Raw genomic sequence first — 23,508 nt, 5'->3', positions numbered from 1 at the left:
TCTTTATTAACAACTCAAGAAATCTCAATATAGAATTGAAAATCGTCCCGATGCTCCATCTTCACATATGGATCAGAAGACCACACATTTTTGCACAGTGTTTATGAATAGAAATAAATGTAAAACAATGCCAAATTAGTTCAGTTTATTCTTAACCTTTGAATGACTTTTAATAACTCGACCTGAGATAAAAAAAAGACTCTCAAACCTAAGCCTTGACAGATTCATACAAAAAAAACAAACAAAATCAAATTTATTTATAGAGCTCTATACACAAATAGCTCAAAAGATTCTAGACACGGACCTTCTGCCCAGTGCTTGTTTTGTGTTAAAAAGAACAGCAGGAGATCCACTCACCTTCAGAATTTCTTTTAATCACACGATCAATTAAGTCGAGGACTGGTGGGTGTCTGGGCTCTTAATCGAGCTGTGTTCATCTCTCTGTCCATTCGTCTGTCTTTCAGGGATTCTTAGACACCAGTGGTCCAATTTTCATGAACTCTGGAGGGGTGAACCATGTTCTCTGTGTTCTGCCCTTTGAGAAACTACACTGATTGATTCAGTGGGGGTGATGTGGAAGGATACTTTAAGGTCAAAGATTTAGGGCGCTTTCACACTTGTAGTGTAGACCCAATCTGTGATTGGTTGACTAAGAAGTTTGTTGATATAAATGGTTCCTCTCTGTGCCCATGGATCTTAAGATTCAGTTCCAAAATGCCAACATTTGGGAAATCTTTGATTGGCTCAATCCGGCATTGAGTGCCCCTACAAACTGGACGTCAAACAACAAACAACATGGCAAAATTTACACTCAATTCTAAAATTACTTGGGATCGACCGATTTGGGGATAAAATCAGGTTTAATCCATACAGTGTTTGCAAAGCTTTACAGAAATAAAATTTATTTGATTGTCTGCTCCTCAACTTCTCCTACAATGGCTAACACCGATTAGCAGAAAAATTGAAAATTAGTTAGTTAGCTTAGCAGGCAAAATTTTAGATTTCTTAATTTCCCAAATGCAATATCACAGATATCGTACAAATACCTCATCCTGTTGGGGGTAGTAATATGTTTTAGCTTAGAAATATGTCTGAGACAGTAATTGTCTTTCAAGGCCAAACCCTGGCAAAGATGCAGCCAAACAACCATATAAAATTTGTGTTATGCCTTGGGTCCAATTCTGCAAAAACTAGGGTAGATGCATTTTGACAGTGTGTTTCAGTCTTTAAAATTACACGGATTGGCATGATCAGCTCTCATCTCAAGTAAATCTAGCTAAGGTTTTAACAGAATTCAATCTTCTCCACAGTATGTGAAGCTGATGAACTTTGAGGAGGAGATTCGGGCACACCGGGACCTGGATGGTTTCTTGGCAAGGGCCAGTATCCTGCTAGATGAGACGGCTGCCTCCCTGGACGATGTTCTGAAGAGAATGTTGCACCATGTGGGTCAGGACAGCCATGTATCCGAGCCCAGCTGCAACTTCGAGGAGGTGATGAGCATGCTTTTCACAGATGCAGGCGCTCAGGAGGTCAACGGTAAGAAGGGACCCTGTCGATGTGCTTGTATGAACCAGCATGTAGAAAAATGTGTGAAAATACACACAAGTATACAAGTCAAACCCACACAAAACGCAATATGACAGAGATCTTGTACTATCTGTGCCTCCCCACGATCAGACCAAGACCCGAATAACATCCTACACCTGACCTAAAAACGTCTGACGTCTGCACACGTCAACATGTACCTGAAAAAAAGCTTCCTCATGCTCAGGAGCAGAATTGTCAGATAGATTTGAGAATGGTTCAAGAAGCTTTTAAGACCCAAAGGGAAGTTTGTGATGTTTGAAACGAGGCTGTCCATTTCCCCCGTGGCTTCTTTAAGTGGACGCAAACTGAGCTCAATGTGCTGAATCGTGTTGGCAACCATTTACATGTGCAGTCATCAAACGTTTCCCACGAAAACTGTCAAGGGGTTGTCCTACGCATTGATGCACAAAACATATGGTACACACACACATATTCACATACAAAATCCATTAAGAAAAAAACTGCTGATAATCCAAACTAACAAAATCCTGCTTTGCATTCATGCCTGAGCTGTAGTTCAATATTTTTCAGATAATTGAAAAAACATTTTTTTAGATGTTTTGGTTTATTCTGTTCACTGATGTGATCAGGTGCCATTTAAAGCAGACTGTCACTTTTCTTGTTAACTAAAATGTTAAATCGGTTAAAAATGTATAGTTAATTTTTTAAACTTTTACTTTTAATAATGGTATTTCAGAATGCAGAATTAATTAATTTTAGAAGACTGCCAAAAACTGCAATAATATTAATTACCTCCACCAAGGATGTTATGTTTGTTTTTTTGTGGGTTTGTTTATTTGACAGCAAGATTACGCAAAAACTCCTGACCCAATTTGCACCAATTCCCTGGGCCAGGGAAGAACCCATTACATTTTGGTGCTGATCCGGTTAAAGGGGCAGATCCAGGAATTTATTTTATCACTTTCCTCAACATTGCGAGATGGGGCATTTTTTTTGCCTTGGCGGAGGAATGTGCTCTACTGAGTGCCAGTCTAGTTATTATCAAAATAATTTTGCTTGCACACACGAGTTACATACACATTAATCTTCCTATTTGGACCTGATCCCTGTCACATTAGTTCAGTCCCCTCAGCACAGGTCCTTTTGGCTGAGTAGCCTCTGGGTTAAGGCAAATCTCCTCTGCTCATTAGAGCAGGAGAAATCCACCCTCTTACATAACAGTACGTATCCATAGTTGGAGCCTCGCTCTCTGCCACAAGCTGTACGGAACACTGCATTTACAAAAGTAGTTGTTTGGCAAATCAAACTTTGCTTTCCTTCTAGTTAATGTCACAGAGAATTGGAGATTTCTTTTCAGTACATTCATCTTCACTCTTTTTCTGGCTATAGAATGCTTACTGAAGGTTTAAGGATGCTGTGCAGATGCAGGGAGAAACAGGAGAGGGCTTTTGTTACCACTATAAGAGCGTGTGGAGGGTAATGGTAGTGTAATGGCTGTCTGTCATATACATACAGTATGTGTACCGTGTTTTTTCATGTTGGCTGGGCTGGTGTACACAGTTGTTGATGGTTAGTCAGAGGCGGTTGGTGTGTGAACTTGCCCTGCACGGCTGCCTCTGACAGATTGGCGAGGTGATAATTGACTTCTGTCATCGATCACTCTCTTAGCTTTTCAAATGGCTCTTTGAGACATTCAAGTTGTTGTGGCTGCTGCTGCTTGACTGTGTCTCTTCCAGAATACCCCATGAAGAGGCAAAGGAAATGTGTTTTGTTTTTTTTTTCTTCTTTGTGGCTGACATCTTAACAAAAAAGGCTTCCTGTACAGGCCTGGGCTGTTTTTCAAAATCAGTTTGAGCATTGAGCACCGAGCAAGTTAAAAAAAGCAACAGAAAAATAAGGGAAATATTTTTATATCAGTGATACTTTATTATAAAAAATAATCTACAGCCATAGACGATTGTTATAGTTGGATCGCAAAACCAATATCATCAAAGTATAGCACTTAGCAAAAGGAACACCAGCACAACAAAATACTGCGTTGCTTTGATTATAAATCACACAAATTGAGATGTCTTAAATATTAGCATATAGTGCATCCTTAGACCAACAAGATAAAATCATTATTTCTTTTAAATTTATTCATTTATTTATTTGTATATGGTGTACAGCAAAAAGAAGTGTTTTAAATCAGTTGAAACTTGAGAATCACTCCTGGGAAATTAATTAGCTGCAGCAGAAGGAACAGGATAATGGTACATGAGAATTGGGTGATAATTAATTGTACCGAGGATGAATGATGTAACAATTGTACAATTATGCAACAAATAAAAACTGCTGACATTTACATTTTGAATAATGCAAATTAGCAGCACTGCTGTACTGTAGCTATTGAATTATATTCACAAGCGGGTGTAACCGACAGAAGTATTTACAGAATGAGCAGAAAAGATACCAATGCATATGTGGATTTTATTTTAGACATTTACTTGTCCATTCATAACACAAAAAAGGTCTGTTTTTAAAGCAGTCTGTAGATTTCAGTTGACTATGACTCTTTAATTTTGATTTGGATTTTTTAATTATTCAATAAGAATACGCAGCACTTCAAAAGGTAGATCTCTCTTCTTGAAATCCCTCTCTTCAGTGTGTTGTTTAGTTGTGAATGCAGAGTAAGAATCCCTACCTTGCTGGCAGGTTCCCTGAATCAAAATCATGAACATGAACACGTGAAACACTCATGCGGGAAAAAAAATATCTCGGGGAGAAACAAAGACTCTTCCTGGGGAAATACATTCATATTGCACGTAAGTATGTTATCAATGGGACATATCTCTTCAGGTATTAATTTCTGCCATATCTACGTTCACTCTGCCGCCACGGAGTGATACGGCTGGCGAGGGGACCAGCTCGTTTGGAGTGTAATACTGTACAATTGTGAGATAAAGAGAACAGGGCGAGATTATAAAAGGCACAGAAAGAACAGAGAAGTACAGAAATGAAAAAGATGAAAGCCCACAGAGATAATTAGTCCTGCTCCAGCTTGTATAGAGGAGTCAATTTTTGGAAGCCAACTGGTGCTGGTTTTTTTGGGTTTTTTCTTGACTCACTTTTGTCTTGGGATTCAGTGATTGAGCACAGTACACACATTGTGCCGGGGAATAATTAACAGCATGATGCAATGCATTTATAATAATATTACTTCAGTCACTTCGATACACACACAACTTGCTTCTATTAAGTAAAAAAAAAAACCCCATCATCCTTTAACATACTTAGATTATCTAAACATATAAGTGATTATAGGATGCATAGTGCTTACAAAGTGATGAGCCGCTGCCACAGAATGACTAATTGTCAGTATTTTGAGTAATGATGTATAATTGTATTTTCCTCTCCTCCTCTGTGATGCTGTTTGCAGCTATAGTGCTTGATGCTGTGTACGCTGCTGATTGTGTGCCCTATTTGTGATGACTGTACCATAATTTCTTCCTAAATTGCTGTCACCTTTGATCGATCTCGCCGGCTCTCCGTTTCGCCCCCATTTGCATAATTCTCCTGTGTTTTTTTTATTTTTTATTTTTTTTTATTTTGCCAACTCAAATCAAACTGAAAAACAGTGACACATTTATAATTTTAAAACTGCAAAGGTAAGACTGCTTTCTTATAACAAGGTGCTTGTGTGTATTCAAAACTATCTTAAGAAAAAGTGTAACTGCAAAAATTGTAAATTAATATTTCTACAGTCTGAGTTTTATGACCCTTACGTCCTTGAGATCTCATACAACCTGTTCAGTGATTTCAAAAATACATGAGCATATTTCCCTATTTCTAAAGAACACACTTTGTGCGGATTCAGGTTTTCTTCCCTGACAACAGGTACTGTAAATATTCTAGAAATAATTAGCTCCGTTCGACTGGAAAGGTGCTTTGTATTTTTTAATCAATCGACTATGCCTTTCCATTATAATAATCTATCTTTTCCAGGCTGGCGGCATGACTTTTCACTGTGAATATCTCTCTGTAACATTCTGCAGCAATCATCAGAATACTAAATTGAAACCATTAATTCAAGCTCTTTACCACGTGAAAAATGGTGGCCATACATGTCATTTTTCTCATCTTGATCTCTTCATTGACGTCTTTGGGTTTCTTTGCACTAGCTGAACACATAACTGCTATCATTGATAAAATCCAATTTTTGGTAATAGCCTGTAGACGGTAATCAAGATAAGATCTCTCTGCACCCAACAAAGACGAGACATTGAGGGATTTTCTCTGGAAAATGATATTTAATATGCATGAGGTAAAGGAGGGCAGGAAATGAAGCTTCTGTTCAGCAGAGATATTTATGTGTGTCTGTTAACCAGAAAGTGTGTCTATATGTGTGTGTGTGTGTGGGCACAGTGTGTACTTGATTATCTTTTTCCTTGCGTATGTTTGTGTAAAATCTAAGAAACTGCTGGCTTGCTGATCAGAATAGGTGACTGAACTGACTCTCTGGTCTCTCGTCCTGGTTTTTCTCCCTCCTTCTCCACATGCAGACAAGTCTCAAAGTTTCGTTTTCTTTGATGATGGTAAGCTGTGCTAATTGGATGAAAATGTCAGCATCAGCCAGCGTGGGGCTGCAATCAGTGGTTTGCTTCTGTACCAATCACCATCAGTATGCCATTTGTGTTCCTCTCCACGCTCGGGACTGGGTCGATGCATTGAGTCATCAAATGATTACAGACACCAGCAATCCCTCCTTTGTCACAGATATCGATGCCTCTTCAGCTGCCCCTCAAATCAACGCCCTCTTCGTCCAGCGGATTCATTGTCCCATAATGTTATCAGTTCTTTTTGTAAAGCCCTTTGAAAAAGAAAAATGCTGCTCTTGCGTGAATACCTGGAGTTGAAAGTAACAAAATTAATAAATCCATTTGACTGAGATTTAAGGGATGAAATTCAAATAATCTAATGGGTGTTTTTGGCACTCGAGCTATGTCCCTGGTAGAAAGAAATGATCCTCTATGTTTTGGAGATCTTATATTCAGGAAATTCATTTTTTGGAATACAGATTGTCACATATACAGTACTTGACTATGATTACTATATCCACGTAGGGCAAAAGTTTATTTACCATTTATGTAATTTTTTTTTATGCAAGCTAGTGGACGACTAGAGTCGACAACCTCTCTAGATAACAAGGTTTTACCGTTGACCCAGTCCTAGTGGCCCTTTCATCAGCATGTGACAACATTGCATCTGTGTGCTGCATGGTGATTGGCTATGATGGATACCTAATATACAGTAAGTGTTTCAACTGCCACTGCTCTACGGAGCCCTCCTGTGTTTTAATCACCGCCTTCAATGTGCCCTCCACAGCCAACGCTTTGAAGGTAACCAGCCATTTTCATTTGTGCACGTGTGTGTGTTTATGAACGTGTGTATTCACTGGCAGGTATAACAATTGTTGAGACCATAGTTAATCTTTGAGGCCGCATGAGATCTGGTTTTATTGAGGTCACCTCTGAGGATAATGTAAGGAGTCTCCTTGCTAAAAGGACTCACGGCCCCTTTACACACTGACAGAGAAACCATGGATATCTGTGTTATTATAACTGCACAAGTCTGTAGATTTTCTACTGCTGATGTTAGACTGGCCCATCAATCAGAAAAAATATTAACATCACAGTTTTTTGACTGGTTTAGCATATTTATTGTCGTCTCTTCTTATTTGTGACAGACTGAATTATCCTCATGTGATTTACAGAAATTGCTATCTGTTTTTCCCCCCTCCAACCAAACTGTGTGGATAATGCAGTTAAAGAATTCATCAAGAATCCCGAAAGATCAAAGGGGGCAATCCAGCCATCCAGACGTATTGCCTCCCTCATATTTTTTCATCCCTTTCCATTGAAGTTTGTCACATTTGATATGCTGCGTGTGAGAATCTGTGATTTTTTTTTTTTCTTTTTTCTTTTCTGTGTGTGGAAACAGCCGTGTTTGCATAGCAAAAGCTGACGAAACCTTGCAGAAATCTTCACGTAACTGACAAGTATCAAACATGCATGTCTTAATTAGTCTCCCACTTGATCACACTGATCACAGCAGCAACCGCTCCGAAGCACTTCGTCTCCTCTAACAATAAAGTCAGGTTTGTTCACCTTAGCTGGTGATGTAACATACTGAGCATCATATTCCATTATACCATATACGATCATGACCAGTAATAGTAAATAACAAGGTTAGCACATACAAAGGGGGTTGAGGTGACGGAGCGAAACACATTTGCATAAGGGAATGAGCAAGCTAAAAGCACGGTCACGCCAGATTTTGTTTCCCGTTCATTTCTATGAAGAATGAGGCTTTGCAGAATTCAGTTTGATTGAACTTTGACTCTCTCCAACATCCTAGAAGGGGTGGGATTGACCCCTCACCTCAGGGAATATTTATTGGTTATGTTTTTGTTTATATATCTTCATGGTGAAATACACTCAGCCGTTATTTTATTAGGTACACCTAGCTAACACTAATGCAGTCTAATACAAAAGTCCTGCAATAAATCCTGCCTTCGTGAAGGTTTTAATGATGAGTTTTTGTTGAAACTGTACCTAATAAACTGGCAACTGAGTTTAATACAGGCAGCAGAAAAAGGAGGGACAAGGTTTGGCAATAGTGAGTGTAAGGTCAGTGACAAGCGTTTGTGACGTAAAGTGTTTGACAAGATGACGACTCTATCTACGCAGCTTCCTGTCCCACCAGATTTTGTCACTGCACACAGGTAAATTTTTCCAGGCAAAATCAAGTCTGACCACACCTTTATAGTGTGTGAATATGATTGGACGTAAGTAGTCAGCTGTTGAGTGAACCGGTAATAATGAAGCCTTCATGAAGCAGCTGATGCTAATCATCTGATGTCAGTCAGCTAATGCAAGTGCGACTTCAGTGCTCTGCCTGAGCTAAAGCTATTCTCCATTATGGCAAATGGATACAAAATCATACATAAAAATAATTGATGTTCAGCTGTGTTTTCTGCTGTTATGCATTGCATCATACAAAACTCTATTTGTTTATCATATATTGAGAAATTATATAGAGAAGAAAATCTTACGTAAGAGCCACATAAATGATAAATAAAGGCTTTAAAACACATTTGTCTCAACAACAGGAATTGATTTTAATGTGAAGGCTCAAGGCTAACAGTGTTAGCTGTAAGCTTCTCTTGGATGGTCTGAAATTGGCCACCTAGTCTGTTGACAAGGAAAACCACAGGAACCCCCATCACACACATCTTCTATCTCTCTTTCCGTGCTTCCTGTCTTCACTGTTCTCTCTTGTAACCTCTGTCTCTTTTTTCGTCCTCTTTCCATCTTCTCTTTATCTTTTAATCTTTTTTTGTCCTGTTTGCATCTCTCTCTCTAGCTCTCTCCTCTCTTCTTACTGACGTCAATGAGAAATTGGATGGTTTTTGATTATTACATGGCTGTCAGGCTTACTGCTATTAATTGAATTGAATCCCAGTCCATCTCCTTCACTTCTCTGTCCCCTTTCCTCCCTCTGTCTCTCTCTCTCGCTCTCCTTTTCATCTCGTCTCACTCTCATTTTCCTTCGTTTCTCACATTTATTTTGTATGATTTTTTTTTTTTTTTTTTTTTTTTATTCCTCAGGTTCTTCTTTGCCCCTATTTCTCTTGCTTGAATTTTGTTCCCCTCTCTGTTTCATTCTCTCTCTCTGCGGGTCTCCTCCATCTTGTTCTCTTTTCCTGTCTCTCTCCTTTTTTGAAAAAAATGTTTCTCTCACTCCGCATCTCCCTTGTTTCTCCTTTTCTTCCCGCCTCTCTCTCACTCTCTTCCACCACACGTGCCAGCTTTTTTTCCTCCTTGTCATTCCCTTTCTGTACAGGCTTCTTTTCATCCTTTCTTCCCCCATTACTCTTTATCTACATGCCCTCTCTCTTTCTTATTTCTCTGTCTCTCTTGTCTGCCCCCCCTCCTTCCTGGCTCTCTCACTCCTTGAACACTGTGATACTGTTGTCATGGTGACGCCCATCATTTTCTGGCATGAATGGAGGATACTTTATTGATGAGACGGCATGGCAGAGGGAGAGAAAGGGAGAGTGATGGAGAGAGAGACAAAAACAGGCAGAAAGAAAGGGAGAAACCACTGGCAGAGAAAATCAGAATGATACGGAAATGTTGCTTACGATACAAAACATTTCCACCCTGTAATTTGTTAGTACTGATGAGTTACAAGCCAAAGCGCACTGAGTCTTCTTGAGGGGTTTGGGATAGTCGGGGCTGCTGAAGAATATCCCCCAAAACAATAATATGCTTCACTCTCAGCATGAGAGGTCGAAAGGGAGATTCCTTTTACTAGGAACCAGCAAGCTAGATTCAGCAATGCCGCTTGTTTCCCTGGTTTAATGATTTGTACTGTGTAAACATGGCAGCTTAATGAAATGTGTTTTTTTTTTTTTTTTTTTTTTTAATCTCCTAACATGAGCTTTGGCGTTTTCTGGGGTTGGATGAACAATGCTATTAGCTTGTCATGGTGTGGTGTTTGCACACAGTGCAGACTGGCATCAGAGTCTATAGCAGAAGGCAAGCTTGTTAGAAACTTCTGATGTGGACATCCTATTGAGAGGATTGGCACAGCAGATAAGGCGCTAGATTTCTGTTGAACATTTTAGGCATTTGGCCGACACCATTGGGCTAAAACAAGAAAATCAGAGCCAGGTTTTATTGTTAAGTACATAAACGTAAACAATGGAGGCTCCCATAAATGTGGACATGTACCAGTACATTTTAGCATAGCTACAGTCAGCTACAGTGGTGGGACGACATGCATTGCTGGTGCTATCAAGACCCACACAGAAAAGAAGGAGTTCAACACCATGTAGCAGAAAATAAAGAGTGTGTAAGGATCAAACTGTACGTGAGGTCGATCTCAGCTAACATGCGTTTGACCTCTGACCTTTGCTCCACAGTTCACCTGCTGTCAGAGACCATCCAGGGGGTGACAGCCACCGCCACCGGGGTCCAGTACCAACAGTCCTGGCTCTGCATCCTGTAAGCTGAAGTGTATGTGCATGTTGTGTGTCAGGTCCAAGGCTGAAATGATTCGTGAATTGATGGATTAGCTGATCAACAGAAAATGAATCAACAACAGTTTTGGGAATGAATTATTCATATTTGTATCTCGTGCAAAAATACCAAAAATACATTGGCTGTAGCTTCTTATATGTGAGAATTTTCTGCTGTTATTTTAATTTAATCATAGCTCAATATCAATAATAACTTAGCCCTAGCAAGGATATGTTTGTAAGTATTAATTAAAAGCATTATCCCTAAAACATGTACAAGTAAAACAATATTTTTTGCAGGTCTGTCTAAACCCTAGATCTCAAAAACTTTGGAACATTTTTCAGATAGTTCAATTAGTTTTAAAATTGTTGATATATTTTAAGAAGTAGGTGAAATATTTTCAATCCATAAAGGAGCACTTTCCTGATAAATTCAAAATCACGTTTGGAGATATATGGTTTTCACTGGACAGCAACAATATCTGAATGTGGTACTGCATGTTTTTTTAAATTGTGATATTGGAATCTTGTGTAAAATATAGTTTAATCCATCTGATAGAACTGCAGGAATTTGCTTGTGTGTGTCTGCTCTGTAATTGTGTGTGTGCATGCATTCACATATACTGTACACGGATGTGTGTGTGTGTGTGTGTGTGTGTGTGTGTGTGTGTGTGTTAGTGCAACTGTGTGCAAGTGAACGCAGGCTCACCCAGCAAATTTGAATACTGTCTAACTGATGCTAGAGAAAAAAAGAGTTTAATCTATGGAAATGAAGGGTGATGCCAGTGAGGTGAGGGGTTGACATTTATAAAACCTCCTCCCTCTCCCTCTCCGCTCCAGCTGCAACGTGAAGCATCTCCAGAGGCGTCACGTGTGCATCTCCCGCCTGGAGAGGCCGCAAAACTGGGGAGAGAACTGCTGCGAGGTCCGCTATGTCATCCTGATACTGGCTCCACTCAAAATGGTAACTGCCACCCCCAGAGGGAGGAAATAATATATGGAGTTTATCTGCTTTACTGAGACATATATAAATCCACTTTCTTGTTACGTCATTTGTTCATATATCATTTATTATGTTTTCATCTATATAATTTAATGTATTTGTGCTTGTTTGTATCTGACAGTTAATTTGCTACTACTCTCCTCAAAATAGCAAAAATATTCCTGGTCATTCATTTATTATTAATTCCTTAAGTCATGCTTTGAAGAGATTTTTCTTTCATTTCCACAAAATCCAACTCACCATGTGATCAATGTAAGCGTCCTGGTGCTATAGCATAAGTAACTGATCATTTGCCGGCCTCCTTCCCTGCTTTCAGCTACTGTATTTAAAAGAAAATGTATATTCAGCTCAACAGTAAGCCACCAATTTGATTGGGTTTTCTTAAACGCAAAACTCGGCCTGGATGAAACAATACAATTAATAAGGATCACCATTTTCTACTTTTGCACATTTTTTTTATCCCAAAATGGTGGTTTTCTACGGGATTTCATACCCACACACCTCCCCAACCTGTTGTGTTTCTCGCTGCTAGAAGCCACGGATCACCACATGATACAGTAAAAACAAGATCCTGTTGTGATGATGACAGCTCAGAAAATGTTCTCTGTAATTTAAAATAAAAAGACAAGTGAGAAGAAAACAAATGAGCTGCTTATTATGTGCCACAGTAATAGAAAAAAAGAATGAAGAGTTAAACCACATAATATTTGTACTGAAAAGGATAGTTTTGAAATCTGATTTCCACTGTGATTTTTGTATTAACTTCTGTTATTATTTAAAAAAAAAAAAAAAGACGGTCTGTGAGTAACCTTTTCCATAAAATGTTGGAGGCTAGCAGGCTTTAAAGGAAAATACATGTACACATTTTTCCCATACTCAAAGTACTGATTTTCATTTTAAGGTCATCTTCTACCACTTTTTCTTACATTTCTCATTTTAATTCACTAAAATATCTAAAATGCTACTGACACAGCCAAGCTGCCAAATGTCTGCTGAACAGAATTCAGTCCGAGAGCATCTCAGTGTCCTGTGCGGACACGAGTGCCCTGCTGGCTGATCCTTTCGGGTCACCGTTGTGTGCAGGATTGCTGTTTTCTTCAATTCTGAAGAGTGCGGCGTAGCTGATGGAGAGTGCCACCTATCCTGTGATACCCTTCCTCTCCATCAAAACAAGAACTCTTTCTCCTTCCCATCAAACCACTCAACCCTCCTGTCTTCACTGCTTCATCCTTTCATCCATTCAACACACACTCACCTCTACACACACACACACGCATGCACAGGCACAAACAACTCTCCTGTCTTCAGATGGCTCTGACTGTTGCCCCACTCCAGATATAAAAACCCTTCCAATCCCCAGACCCCCCCCCCCCCAGTTGAAAATAGGGGATTTCTTCATGCATGCCCTACTTTTAGTGTGTTATCCCCCACAAGCACACCATGTTCATTCACCGACCCACCACCAGACCGGGGAATGAACCATTTGGAGGAGGGGGAGGGCTGGGCTGACCCTGGCAATCAGCAATGTCTCCGCTAACTGCAGCAAGTTTTATGATTGTTTGTTTGTTTGGTTTCTGTCTCTCTTCTTTCCCATGAACCCGTCTTTTTGTTCATGCCTCTCCTCAATGCTTCCAGCGCCCTCCTTACCAGTCTTACAGGCAGCAATCACAACCACTAATGGGATTCTCAGAGACATTAATCTAAGCTCCAAGTAAACATAAATCAGTATTATGTCTCAATTATTCTTGATGTAAGTGCTTCAGCAAGAAAAAGGGGCTTTGAAGGGGCAAGATGATGATGATAATAGGAATTCCTTGGGTTGACAAACGTATGTAATCTAGCGTGAGCAAGGGTAGACCATTTTCATCACACACTAGAGAGCTTTACTGCATTTATCCCTTTTTATTCTCCTTTTCTTTACCCAAAGTGTATTTGCTGAACAGACATGCCCTTTTTTTCAAAAATGCTCTGTTTCTCATTCACTTGGTTAAACAAGTTCATACCTGAAAGCGCCTATCAACACATTCATGTGCTGCTGCCTTCAAAGAATCTGCTCCAGCTCTTTTGATACCAGTTTGAGATGCTGCCCCCTGTGTTTGATGTTGGTAGCAAGTGTTCCTCACTTTCCTCACCCACATTTTCCCAGTCAGCCTGGTTAATCAAACCAATGACCTTCAAAACTTCAAAAAAGCCTCCACCAAAAATCTGCTTTTTGAGTTTTAAATACTCACATCTGTACTTTTTGTTTAGTGCTAATTAGCAATTTTGGCGCACTAAAACAGTAAACTAAGATGGTAAACATGACGAATATTGTACCTGCTAGTCATCAGTTTGATAGCATTATAACTGTGAGCATGTTTGCATGATGAGACATTTTTAACTCAGAGCATTCAGAGAATACTCAGAGCAAGACTTTTGATGGCTTATTCCTTTGAGCCTGCCTCTCATGCCTGTAGTCTGACTGAAGGTGGGGTATCCCGTGTCTTCACACAGAAAGAAAGCCTCCAGATTAATCAAGATCAATTCTCTGTTCTTGCAACCTGGTTGAAATTCAGTTACCACTGTGAAAAAGCTTAAAGGCTTTAGTTATTCTGTTTGCTGCAGCTGCTACTGTACGCACTAAGCCTGGCTATGTTGGTATCATCATCACCACCTGGCTAACAAGGCTTCCCATGGCACCACACTGACTCAGAGCCTGCCAGGACGATATTACCAGCACTCTGTTGCACTCTGTGGCTTGGGATGGCATTATTTATAACAGATGTGGGATTATCGACGAAATCCCTGTACGACACCCAGCACTTAACGTGCCTACTTTACCTATCCAACCTACCTTTGAATTAATAATGTTTATGTAACAGTACATCATATCAAAACCAGATTTATATCTTTAAGTATGGGTAAATGTGAGACTTTTGCTCATTTTATGAAGCATGTCTATTGTCTTGTGCTATACAGTATAGCATATTGTGATATCACCCAACCTTACAATTAAATATAATCACAATAAAGCTCTGAAAACCTTTGTATAGGAGATATTTTGAAGTATTTTAATTTTTTTTTTTGACAGATTATTTTGGATTGAAGGATTTGGTGGTTTATCCACCGAAAAAAATTAAAGTTGTAATCCAAAGTATAATCCAAATGTTTATATTAACAATAGATCAAATGACTTAGTGAATTGTGAAAGGCATCACTTGTAAAGACAAACCCACAGAGAATTACGACCTGACTCTACTGTTCCCCTTTAGCTCTGAGGCTAAGAATTTTAGCGTCTTAAATCAAACGTTGATCAAACTCAGTCATTGGTTCTTTCAGGATTTGAATGCACAACTGCTTCTATGTGCTCTTCCACAGAAAAGCACCAAGACAGCGATGGAGCTGGGCAGGACGTTTGCCACCCTCTTCTCCGACATCTCCTTCAGGCAGAAGCTGCTGGAGACGAAGACGCAGGAGGAGTTTAAGGAGGCGCTGGTGTTCCAGAGGCACCAGTTGACAGCAGCCAACCAGCAGCCCACCGCTCTGGGGAAGGAGGAGACCGACCCCCGCAGTCACAAACCCCTCAAGGTGGGCAATAGCGTGTTTGTGTGTTAGCAACCTTTCAATTCTAGGCGATTAGGCACATTTCCAAACATTTTAGAGCAGCATGTATTCATATGACTGCATTAGGAGTCTTTCTCAGCACCTTGAGACGAGGCCTGTGATTGGTTAGCACTCACTAATTTTCTTCTACATGTTAGAGTTGAGGTATTTCTCAAATGCTTCTCATCCTCATCCTCCTCCCTCGCCTTTCTCTCACTTTTCATCATCCCATTTCTTTACAGGGCTCTGTAGAGAAATGAAACTATGCACATGCATTTTCACATTTCATCCTTTTTATAAACTACTCTTCCATCTCTTTCTCCCCCCTTAACCGCTCACCTCCTCTTCCTCCTCCTCCTCCTCCTCCTCCTCCTCACTCGACTGGCTTGACTCTTCCATCTTTTCTCTCTCCCTAATCAATCAGCATCAACTCCTGCCAGGCCTCTTCAGTGGGTAAATGACCTTACATCTCTCACAGTCCTGTCAAAACTCCCCACCGCTTAGCTACACGTGCATGTGCGCACACACACACACACACACACACACACACACACACACACACACACACACACACACACACACACACACACACACACGCACACAAAAACGCACGTTTATACACATTAACACAACTAGAGAGGGGCTCTGCTCATTGCCTCAGACCAACATCTCCTCCTAATGTTGCCGTTGACAGGCCAGGGCTCCCAGACATTTCCCCTTGTGTGTTTTTAAATTTTTTTGTTAGATGTTTATCCCAGGGCTTGAAAGGCTCAGTGCCACTCAGTGAAAGAGGGATGTGTAGAAAAAGACAGATGAAGGGAAAGGGGAAAGAAGGGAGGGAAAAGGGGGGTAGAGAGAGCAGGTGAGATCAAGAGGAAACAGAAAAAATACAATACCATAAAATGAGGGAGAAAGAGAGAGCACACACCTTTCTCCGCCTCCTTCCGTATCCGAAATTCACATGAGACCACTTGCAACAGCACATTGCTTTCCTATGCTTTAGGAAAGGAGGCCAAATTGTTGTTTTTTTAATGTTTTTCCTCCCTGTTGTGTCACTATGTCGACTGTTCACAACGAATTTTAAACAGGTGGACAGTAATTCCTCTCAGAGACTTTTGTTTATCGAACCTAAGCCAAACGCTGGTTAATAAATAAATAGTAATAATAAATCATTCCATGATGTATAGGGATTTAAAGGATGAACGCTCCTTGTTGAACAAGCATGTGTGGCTTTAAAAAACTAGCCAGAGAGAAAAAAAGAAATGCTGATGCTCTTATTTGTTGTCGTGTTGTTTATGTTGAGAAAAAACGCTTTGTTCTGCCAAAAGCTGTCAAAACTTTTCAAGATGACAAACGAGACAGGAATGATTTTTTTCAAGGGCTATACCTTCGCACACGCTACTCCTCGTCACCCGTTCAATTTAATTGTATAATGCTGTGTTCAACAAGAAAATGGAATATTGGGTAATATTGGGTAGTAGCTATTTTTTTCACGACGCACTTCACGTCTCCTTTTGAATCACGTGGCCCTTTCCCGACGTCCTCCTTCTGACTTCTCTAAAAATACACTAAATCTTCTATTCCTCGCTGTTGCTGTCGTCTCTCTGTCATTCTTGATCCTTCTGGGGACACAGGGATCTTTAATAAATCTACATCTAAATCCGTCTATGCTGCTCTGCTTACTTTGTTTTGTATTACGCAATCATAGATTTTCTAGGACTACCTCATTAAATTTGATGATTCAGACCGTCTTTGAGAGAGCACCCTGTGGAATCACCATTGTCTTAGCTGAATCATCAAATGGGCATTTTTGAATCTAAATGTGTCATTGTCCACAGCAGAGTGCAGAATAAAAGAATGTTGGGATGGGCACAGCCTCCGGCTTTCCATGTTGTTGCATTTTTTAGAGGTCACCATGGATTGGACGAGCTAAATTAGCAAAACGCCCAATAGCAAAATGAAAACTTTGAAAAAAACATTATACATATTATAAATGAGGAAGTTATTCAAGTGTCAGTAGGTTTAGTTGAGAAGCACCTCATGGAACCGGCTTGGAATTCAGCCACAAACTCAAATTCATATGTGGCTGGTAGACATTTCTCCGCAAAGAGGAGCTGTTCAATCACTGTCAAACTGTTGGCGTCCGTTCGTCTCGGGAGATGATGATGTAGCATCGAGGGAATAGGTGGGTCAACGTTTCTGAGAGTGGCTAAGAACTCCCACTCTAGAATGACTCTTGCACAACGACTGCAGGTGAGGGGGGATGGAGCTCTGGTGGAGGCTGCCCTCTCAGGACGTTCCAGGTGTGTTCTGCCTTCCGATACGCCAGCGCTGACTCCACGCGTCACGACTTTCTGTGGTCCTTTCCCAGTTGTTTTGAATCCGTGTCTGCCATGTATAGCATGGATGTGGCCAAGCCATCGGATTCATTCCAGGACATCGGTGTTAGGAACTATATTTCCTGCCAGGGAAATGTGAAGGATGCGTCTCAGGCAGTGAAGATGGAAGAGTTCAGCCTTCTTTCCTGACTTGCGTATGTTGTCCTGCTTTTGCTGCCATAGAGGAGAGTGCTGAGGATGGAGGCCTGTTAGAGAGCAAGGACTGGTGTTTTCCATTTGGTTGTTGAACCGCACCCTCTGGTTCAGTATGGACATGATGGGCGGTGCCCTGGCAATCCTGGTGCTCACTTGAGCATCAAGGGGAGAGTGAGCAGGTGATGGTCGATCCGCGGTAGGGGAAATTGTCCACCACCTCAAGTAAGTGGCCGTCAGTAGTGATGTTTAGGGGTGCAGGCTTGAAAAGCGTACTGGAGGAGCATGAAGAAGAATATCCCGAAAAGGGTCAGTGCCAGAACACAGCCTTGTTTCCCTCAACTGCTCACTGGTGGGCAGCTGATTTTCCACAAGAGCTTGAAGAGTCCTTTTCTGCTGACCAGATCAAGAGCCATCGTCAGATCCATGAATGCGATGTTGAGCGGCTTCTCCTGCAGCCGGTGTGTTGAGAAGATCGTGCCCATTGTAGAGCTCTGTAGCCACTGTCAAACTAGTTCTACATATACCAACCTACGCCACCTACAGGCAAGGAAAGGAAAAGCAAGTGAATAACAATGTAACATTTCTGCACCAAATTATCCTTCGTTGGTTATTAATAATCCAAAAAAGATTTTTGGAACAATTCAGCTAGTGTCTATAAAACATTAAATGTTGGTAAACTTACTTATTTGTTAAACTAACTTATTCATTTCACTGTGTTTCTTACGCAATGAAAACTGTGGGGAGATGTGCTCAAGTTTTTATGCTTTCATTTAATGACTTTTCTAAACATTTATGAGCTCAGCACTTGTTCATCAACTGGTGAGCATAAGTGCAGTTTGTCTGGAGTTGTACCTATTTTGGCAATAAACAGATGTGTAAGTGATTTCAATTACATCAAAGTTTATTATTGAAAGACAATATTTCTGTCAACCTATATACCTACATTGCTCATTTAATTATACTGTTTTCTTTTATCCTCTCCATCTAACCCCTTTTTATTCCAATGGACAAATGAGATTTGATCAGGACCTCCTCAGTCGTGGAAGAGAGAGGACACAGGATGACACTCAGAGAGAACCAGTATTAGCCATAACAAAAGAAAAAAAAACTGCAGCGGTGTCACTTATTGGCTGCAGGCGGCACGTGTCAAAATAGCAGTGGCTGTTGCTTTTTCTTGCCTATAGATGGCGCACACTGGCATGTCTACATCTGCAGGCTACTGCCGCTGTAACTTCTCTTGCCCTTAGGTGGCGGAGGTTGAACAGAAATTGATCCTGTTCTCAGTTACTTTGCGTCAAGGAGACTCTGTGTCCTTTTTGAAAATCTAACCTTTTCCCTTCTGTCTACAGTGTAAAGATTTCTTCAAAGCCGGGCGGGGGATTTATGAGGACTTGTGCCGCAGGCTGCCTTTCTACCCCTCTGACTTCACAGATGGTAGGCTGGACTTGGACTTGTAGTGAAAGTGAATCATCTTCCTTATTATGCCACACCAGGGTGCCTCTGGCAGCTCCTCATTTGTCTGTCACCCTTTGCCTCAGATAAATCTGGACTGCATCTGTGTCACATCTAGGGTCTGCTAAAATGACTTTCTCAGATGTATTACTGCTGCCATATGTTCCCATATGTTCAACATTATTGTAATTTCCCAACACATCAGACAAGGACATTGCGCTATACATTACCATTGCAATCTTACCAGACTAGTGTTTTTGGGGGGGGGGGCCACTAATCAGATCATCCCCAAATGTGTGGAGGAGTTTCTGTCGCCAGTCAAAATACATGTTCACATATGGCCTTTGGAATTCGCTGTTGTTAAAAAGAGAAAACTAAATACTTCTGGATGGTTTTTAGTTGCTGTTATTGCCAGAGATGCCTTGGAATTTCTGGAAATGATTTGAACAGGTTTTGTTTTAAAGTCATTGTAATTACTCATTTAAACCAGGTCAGTTGAATCAGTTGACCTTGATCGTGAAAAATAAAAAGGCCCTTTCTCATGTTTTAATATCCAATCACATTCATTGGTTTGTCACAAAATCAAGATATTTCTATCTTGTGAATGTCATCAGATAATGATCATGTGATGAAGGTCACAGGACCAAAATCACTGTGATCATATTAGAGCCCAATTAAAGTGTGTTATTTCAAATTGAGTTATCCATCATTTGGATAAAAGCGATAACTGCTCTTACAAATTGATGGATAGCACAAAACTGAAACAAATTGCTTGTATTTTAAAAAGGACAGTGGGCAGTGTAAGCCCTTGTAGTAATAGTAATAGTTTTACTGTAATGTACTGGATGTTCCATATTGTAGAGGCACCGAATGATGAACTCTGCTAACGTTCTTGTTGTTTTGAAATTGAAGTGTTGAGCCCCCGCCGCTCTATTATGAGGTGAATATGACTCGTGTTTGTGTTTATCTCCCCTCAGGTATAGTTGGCAGTAATAAAACCCTGCTGAAGTACATGACCACAGCCATCTTCCTCTACATTGCCATCCTCCTCCCAGCCATCGCTTTCGGCTCCCTCAACGATGAGAGCACACGTGGCGAGATCGGTATAAGCACGCACTCGCACGTGAACACCTTCCTCAGAAACTGTAAATTTCCTGTATATTTCCTCAGCGGACGTATCTTCCCATAAACAATTTGGCCTGTTATATTTAACAGAAAATTCTGAAAAAATAATATCAAAATAAAAAGCAGCAGTGTTCTTGAATGTGTGCCACACGAGTAAAGTCATTACCTCTCTTAAACTTCAAAGGTAACTCTAAATAATATAATGATGGGATAATGGTTGCGGACACAAACTTGTGGAAAGTGCAAAAATTTACAAGGAATTCAAGGCTATGACTTTATTTATGAAGGACAAAATTGATATTAAACTGGTGGTTTCCTCAAGAACAGACTGATTCTGTATGTTTCACAATTTGATTATTCATTTTGAGTCTACCTTTAAGAAGCATTAATCGATTATTTTTTAACAAGCTGACAGACCCACAATCCTGACCTGTATTACAGTACAGCTCCTATTATTTGCTTCTACACCGACTCCTTTGAAAATGTCTGACTCTTTACCCTCTAGATGTTGCACATTCGTCAACAGGTAGTTGCTAACTTTGTCTGTCATTTACAGTGTGCCGTTCAACGCGTTTATCAGTGCTTGTTTGCTAGTAACAGCTACCTGCTGCCACTCCTGGTAACATGGTTGATGAGAGCTCCAGGACCGCTAGCAAGAAAGCTAGAAAACTGTATTTATACACAAAATGGACAAAATTTAAATTTAATTCAAATTAAATTTTCTTTTAAAGGCAAAGAAAACAAATGGTTTTAAGATGCTTTTTAAAGATATGCACTGATTTGGCTTCTTTGACACTTGTCTCGAGGATGTCCCAGAGTCAAGGAGCAACAAAAGAAAATGCAAATTCACCTTTAAGCTTTGACTTTGACCTTGATGTCAGAAGGGGTTGTGTCAAAAAAACAGTCCATGGAGTGTCAGATTAGGGTCATAAATTCTCCGTGGGTGCTTTACAGCGAGTAACTACTTTCACACTACAAGTAATCATTTGGCTCAGTGTTATATAAAAACATTAATTAGTGTAGCTTTGAAGTATAAAATATAAGTATAAAATATAAGTAAGTGTAAAAGTATAGTATAAGTAAGTATAAAATAAAAGTGTTGTCCTCATATTAACAGTCGCTTTTTGAAAAATGATTTGGAAATTTACTCAGCCCTACAGAAGCACACAGCAGACATTCATGCACACTAAACAGTATTTCATCCTGTGTTTTCTCTGTGCGTATCCTCTCTGCACAGATGTTCGGAAGACCATCATTGGCCAGAGCATCGGTGGGGTCATCTACTCGTTGTTTGCCGGCTCTCCCTTAGTCATCCCTCTAACCACAGCTCCCCTTGCCATCTTCATCAGCGGTAGGCCTCTTTCACTCAGCTCAGCTCCGCCAAAATACACTTATCTTTTCACAGTTTGATTTGAAAAGGAGGCTGCGGGTGGGTGGAGCACTAAGAAGATTACGGCAAAAATCAAGAGAAGGATGCACCCAGCTGTGTAGAACAGCAGCTAGAAACTCTTGCGTCCTCAGCTGCTTTCTCCTTTACCAGAAAACAGCACCTTTGGACTAATTTAGGTGTGTTTTGACACATATGCCCCTAGCAATTGTTCCTGGTGCAGTTGAGCAAAAAGCACATACTGCATCTACAGAAAGGTACATTTTTCAGGAAGGAAGAAATTAGCTTTTTTTTTTTCCCCCCTCACTGATGTTATGTAATGGTTGGTTTCAGGGGCGTACGGGTCAGGAAACTCGCTCATTGAATGCGAGAACATGTAAACTTTATATTCAGTCCAGAGAGACAACAGCGCATAAACTGTTGTGTGTTTTTTACCCAACAGCAGTGTTTTGTTGGTTGGAATTTAAATGATCTTGACGGCTGGAAGCTGCAGAACCGCGCAGCGATGAGGAAAAGCGGCGAGTGCGATGCCAAGATGTAGTTTTAATACCAAAGCTGTTTGTTGGGTTTGTGATGATCTTTGAAGTAAATGGGTTAGAATTGTACTAAGCACATTCTCGTGGGGATAATTATAGCACATTTCCAGCAGCCTGTCTGAGCAGAGCAATGGCTTGTTTTTAAAGTTGTAACTCATCTACGCACAAATCTGCTCAAGATTACAACTAAACTGTTACGGCTTTAACAAATACAGTACAGTTATTTTGCCCTTTTGTGTCTGAATGAAATGTGTTAGTTTTTCCCTTTCTGTGTGTTTGTGTGTGTGTGTGTGTGTGTGTGTGTGTGTGTGTGTGTGTGTGTGTGTGTGTGTGTGTGTGTGTAAGAAATCTGTAAGTTCTTCCTCAGTTTTTCACTAATAGCTGTAGCAAAAAGTCTTTATTTTCTTATTTTGTAAATTATTTCTGTGTTTACAGAATATAAAAATGTGATCAATACTGTTCCTTATTAACCTAGTTTCTTTTCTAATTATTGATTAAGCATTAAGTATTGATTAAGTCAACATCGATCCTTCTGTTGGCTCACTCTTTGTTTGTTTGTTGGTCCGTCACATGTAGTTCTTCAGATGCAACTGATTGAATTCTGAGGAATTTTGAGGGAAGGAGCAATTCATCACCTTGTTTCTGTTTTCTAAAATTTTACACAGACTAGCCCAATGATGGCACTACAGTGTCTGTACACATTAAAACCCAGGGGACGTTCGAGTTAGTGTTCAGTGTTGGGGGGGCTGACATGGTTACTGCTGCCTCCTTTGCATTAGCAAAAGAAGCAAGGAAGCCATCGATCAACCGGAGTTAAACACAGTCCTGAGGTCGTGGTAGCACATTGGTAATAAGGATGGTTCATGATGTGTGCTTACATTTCTATGTGTGTGTTTGTGTACGTGTGCACCCTGGCAGTGATCCGAGGAATCTGTGATGACTACAACCTTGACTTCCCAGCTTTCTATGCCTGCATCGGTCTGTGGAACTGCCTCTTCCTCATCCTGGGAGGGATCTTCAATGTCAGCCTGCTCATGAAGCTCTTCAAAAGGTAGTGCATTTGGCACATGCACAACTTACATTTAACTCTCTTTAATGGTTTTCGTTCCAGTACAATCCAATTTATTGAATCTCTTCTTACATTTTGTTTTACATTTTCTGTTGGCGTGACTCCTTCTCTGTCGAACAGAAATTTTTATGTTAAATTGGGTAGTCCCGACGGTGTCTGCTGCAAAATCACACAGCACAAAGGTCTGTTTTCTTCAAGAAACAGT

The 23,508-nt window shown here is 40.4% G+C and overlaps 1 protein-coding gene across 4 annotated transcripts in view; it reads left to right on the top strand.

Annotated features, from left to right (window-relative positions):
• slc4a11 (solute carrier family 4 member 11) overlaps positions 1-23,508 on the top strand; it is a 102,001-nt gene that overhangs the window by 62,120 nt on the left and 16,373 nt on the right. For all 4 annotated transcript variants that reach the window (XM_040138230.1, XM_040138228.1, XM_040138231.1 and 1 more), the window contains 8 exons: positions 1,311-1,539; positions 10,520-10,601; positions 11,456-11,579; positions 14,976-15,185; positions 19,084-19,168; positions 20,164-20,289; positions 21,549-21,662; positions 23,153-23,285. In XM_040138230.1, coding sequence (XP_039994164.1) covers positions 1,311-1,539; positions 10,520-10,601; positions 11,456-11,579; positions 14,976-15,185; positions 19,084-19,168; positions 20,164-20,289; positions 21,549-21,662; positions 23,153-23,285 — 1,103 coding nt within the window. The remainder of the gene's footprint in view (positions 1-1,310; positions 1,540-10,519; positions 10,602-11,455; positions 11,580-14,975; positions 15,186-19,083; positions 19,169-20,163; positions 20,290-21,548; positions 21,663-23,152; positions 23,286-23,508) is intronic.

Source organism: Xiphias gladius, chromosome 10, assembly GCF_016859285.1.
Source record: "Xiphias gladius isolate SHS-SW01 ecotype Sanya breed wild chromosome 10, ASM1685928v1, whole genome shotgun sequence".
Lineage (NCBI taxonomy): Eukaryota > Metazoa > Chordata > Actinopteri > Istiophoriformes > Xiphiidae > Xiphias > Xiphias gladius.
This window is presented reverse-complemented; position numbering and strand designations above follow the sequence as displayed.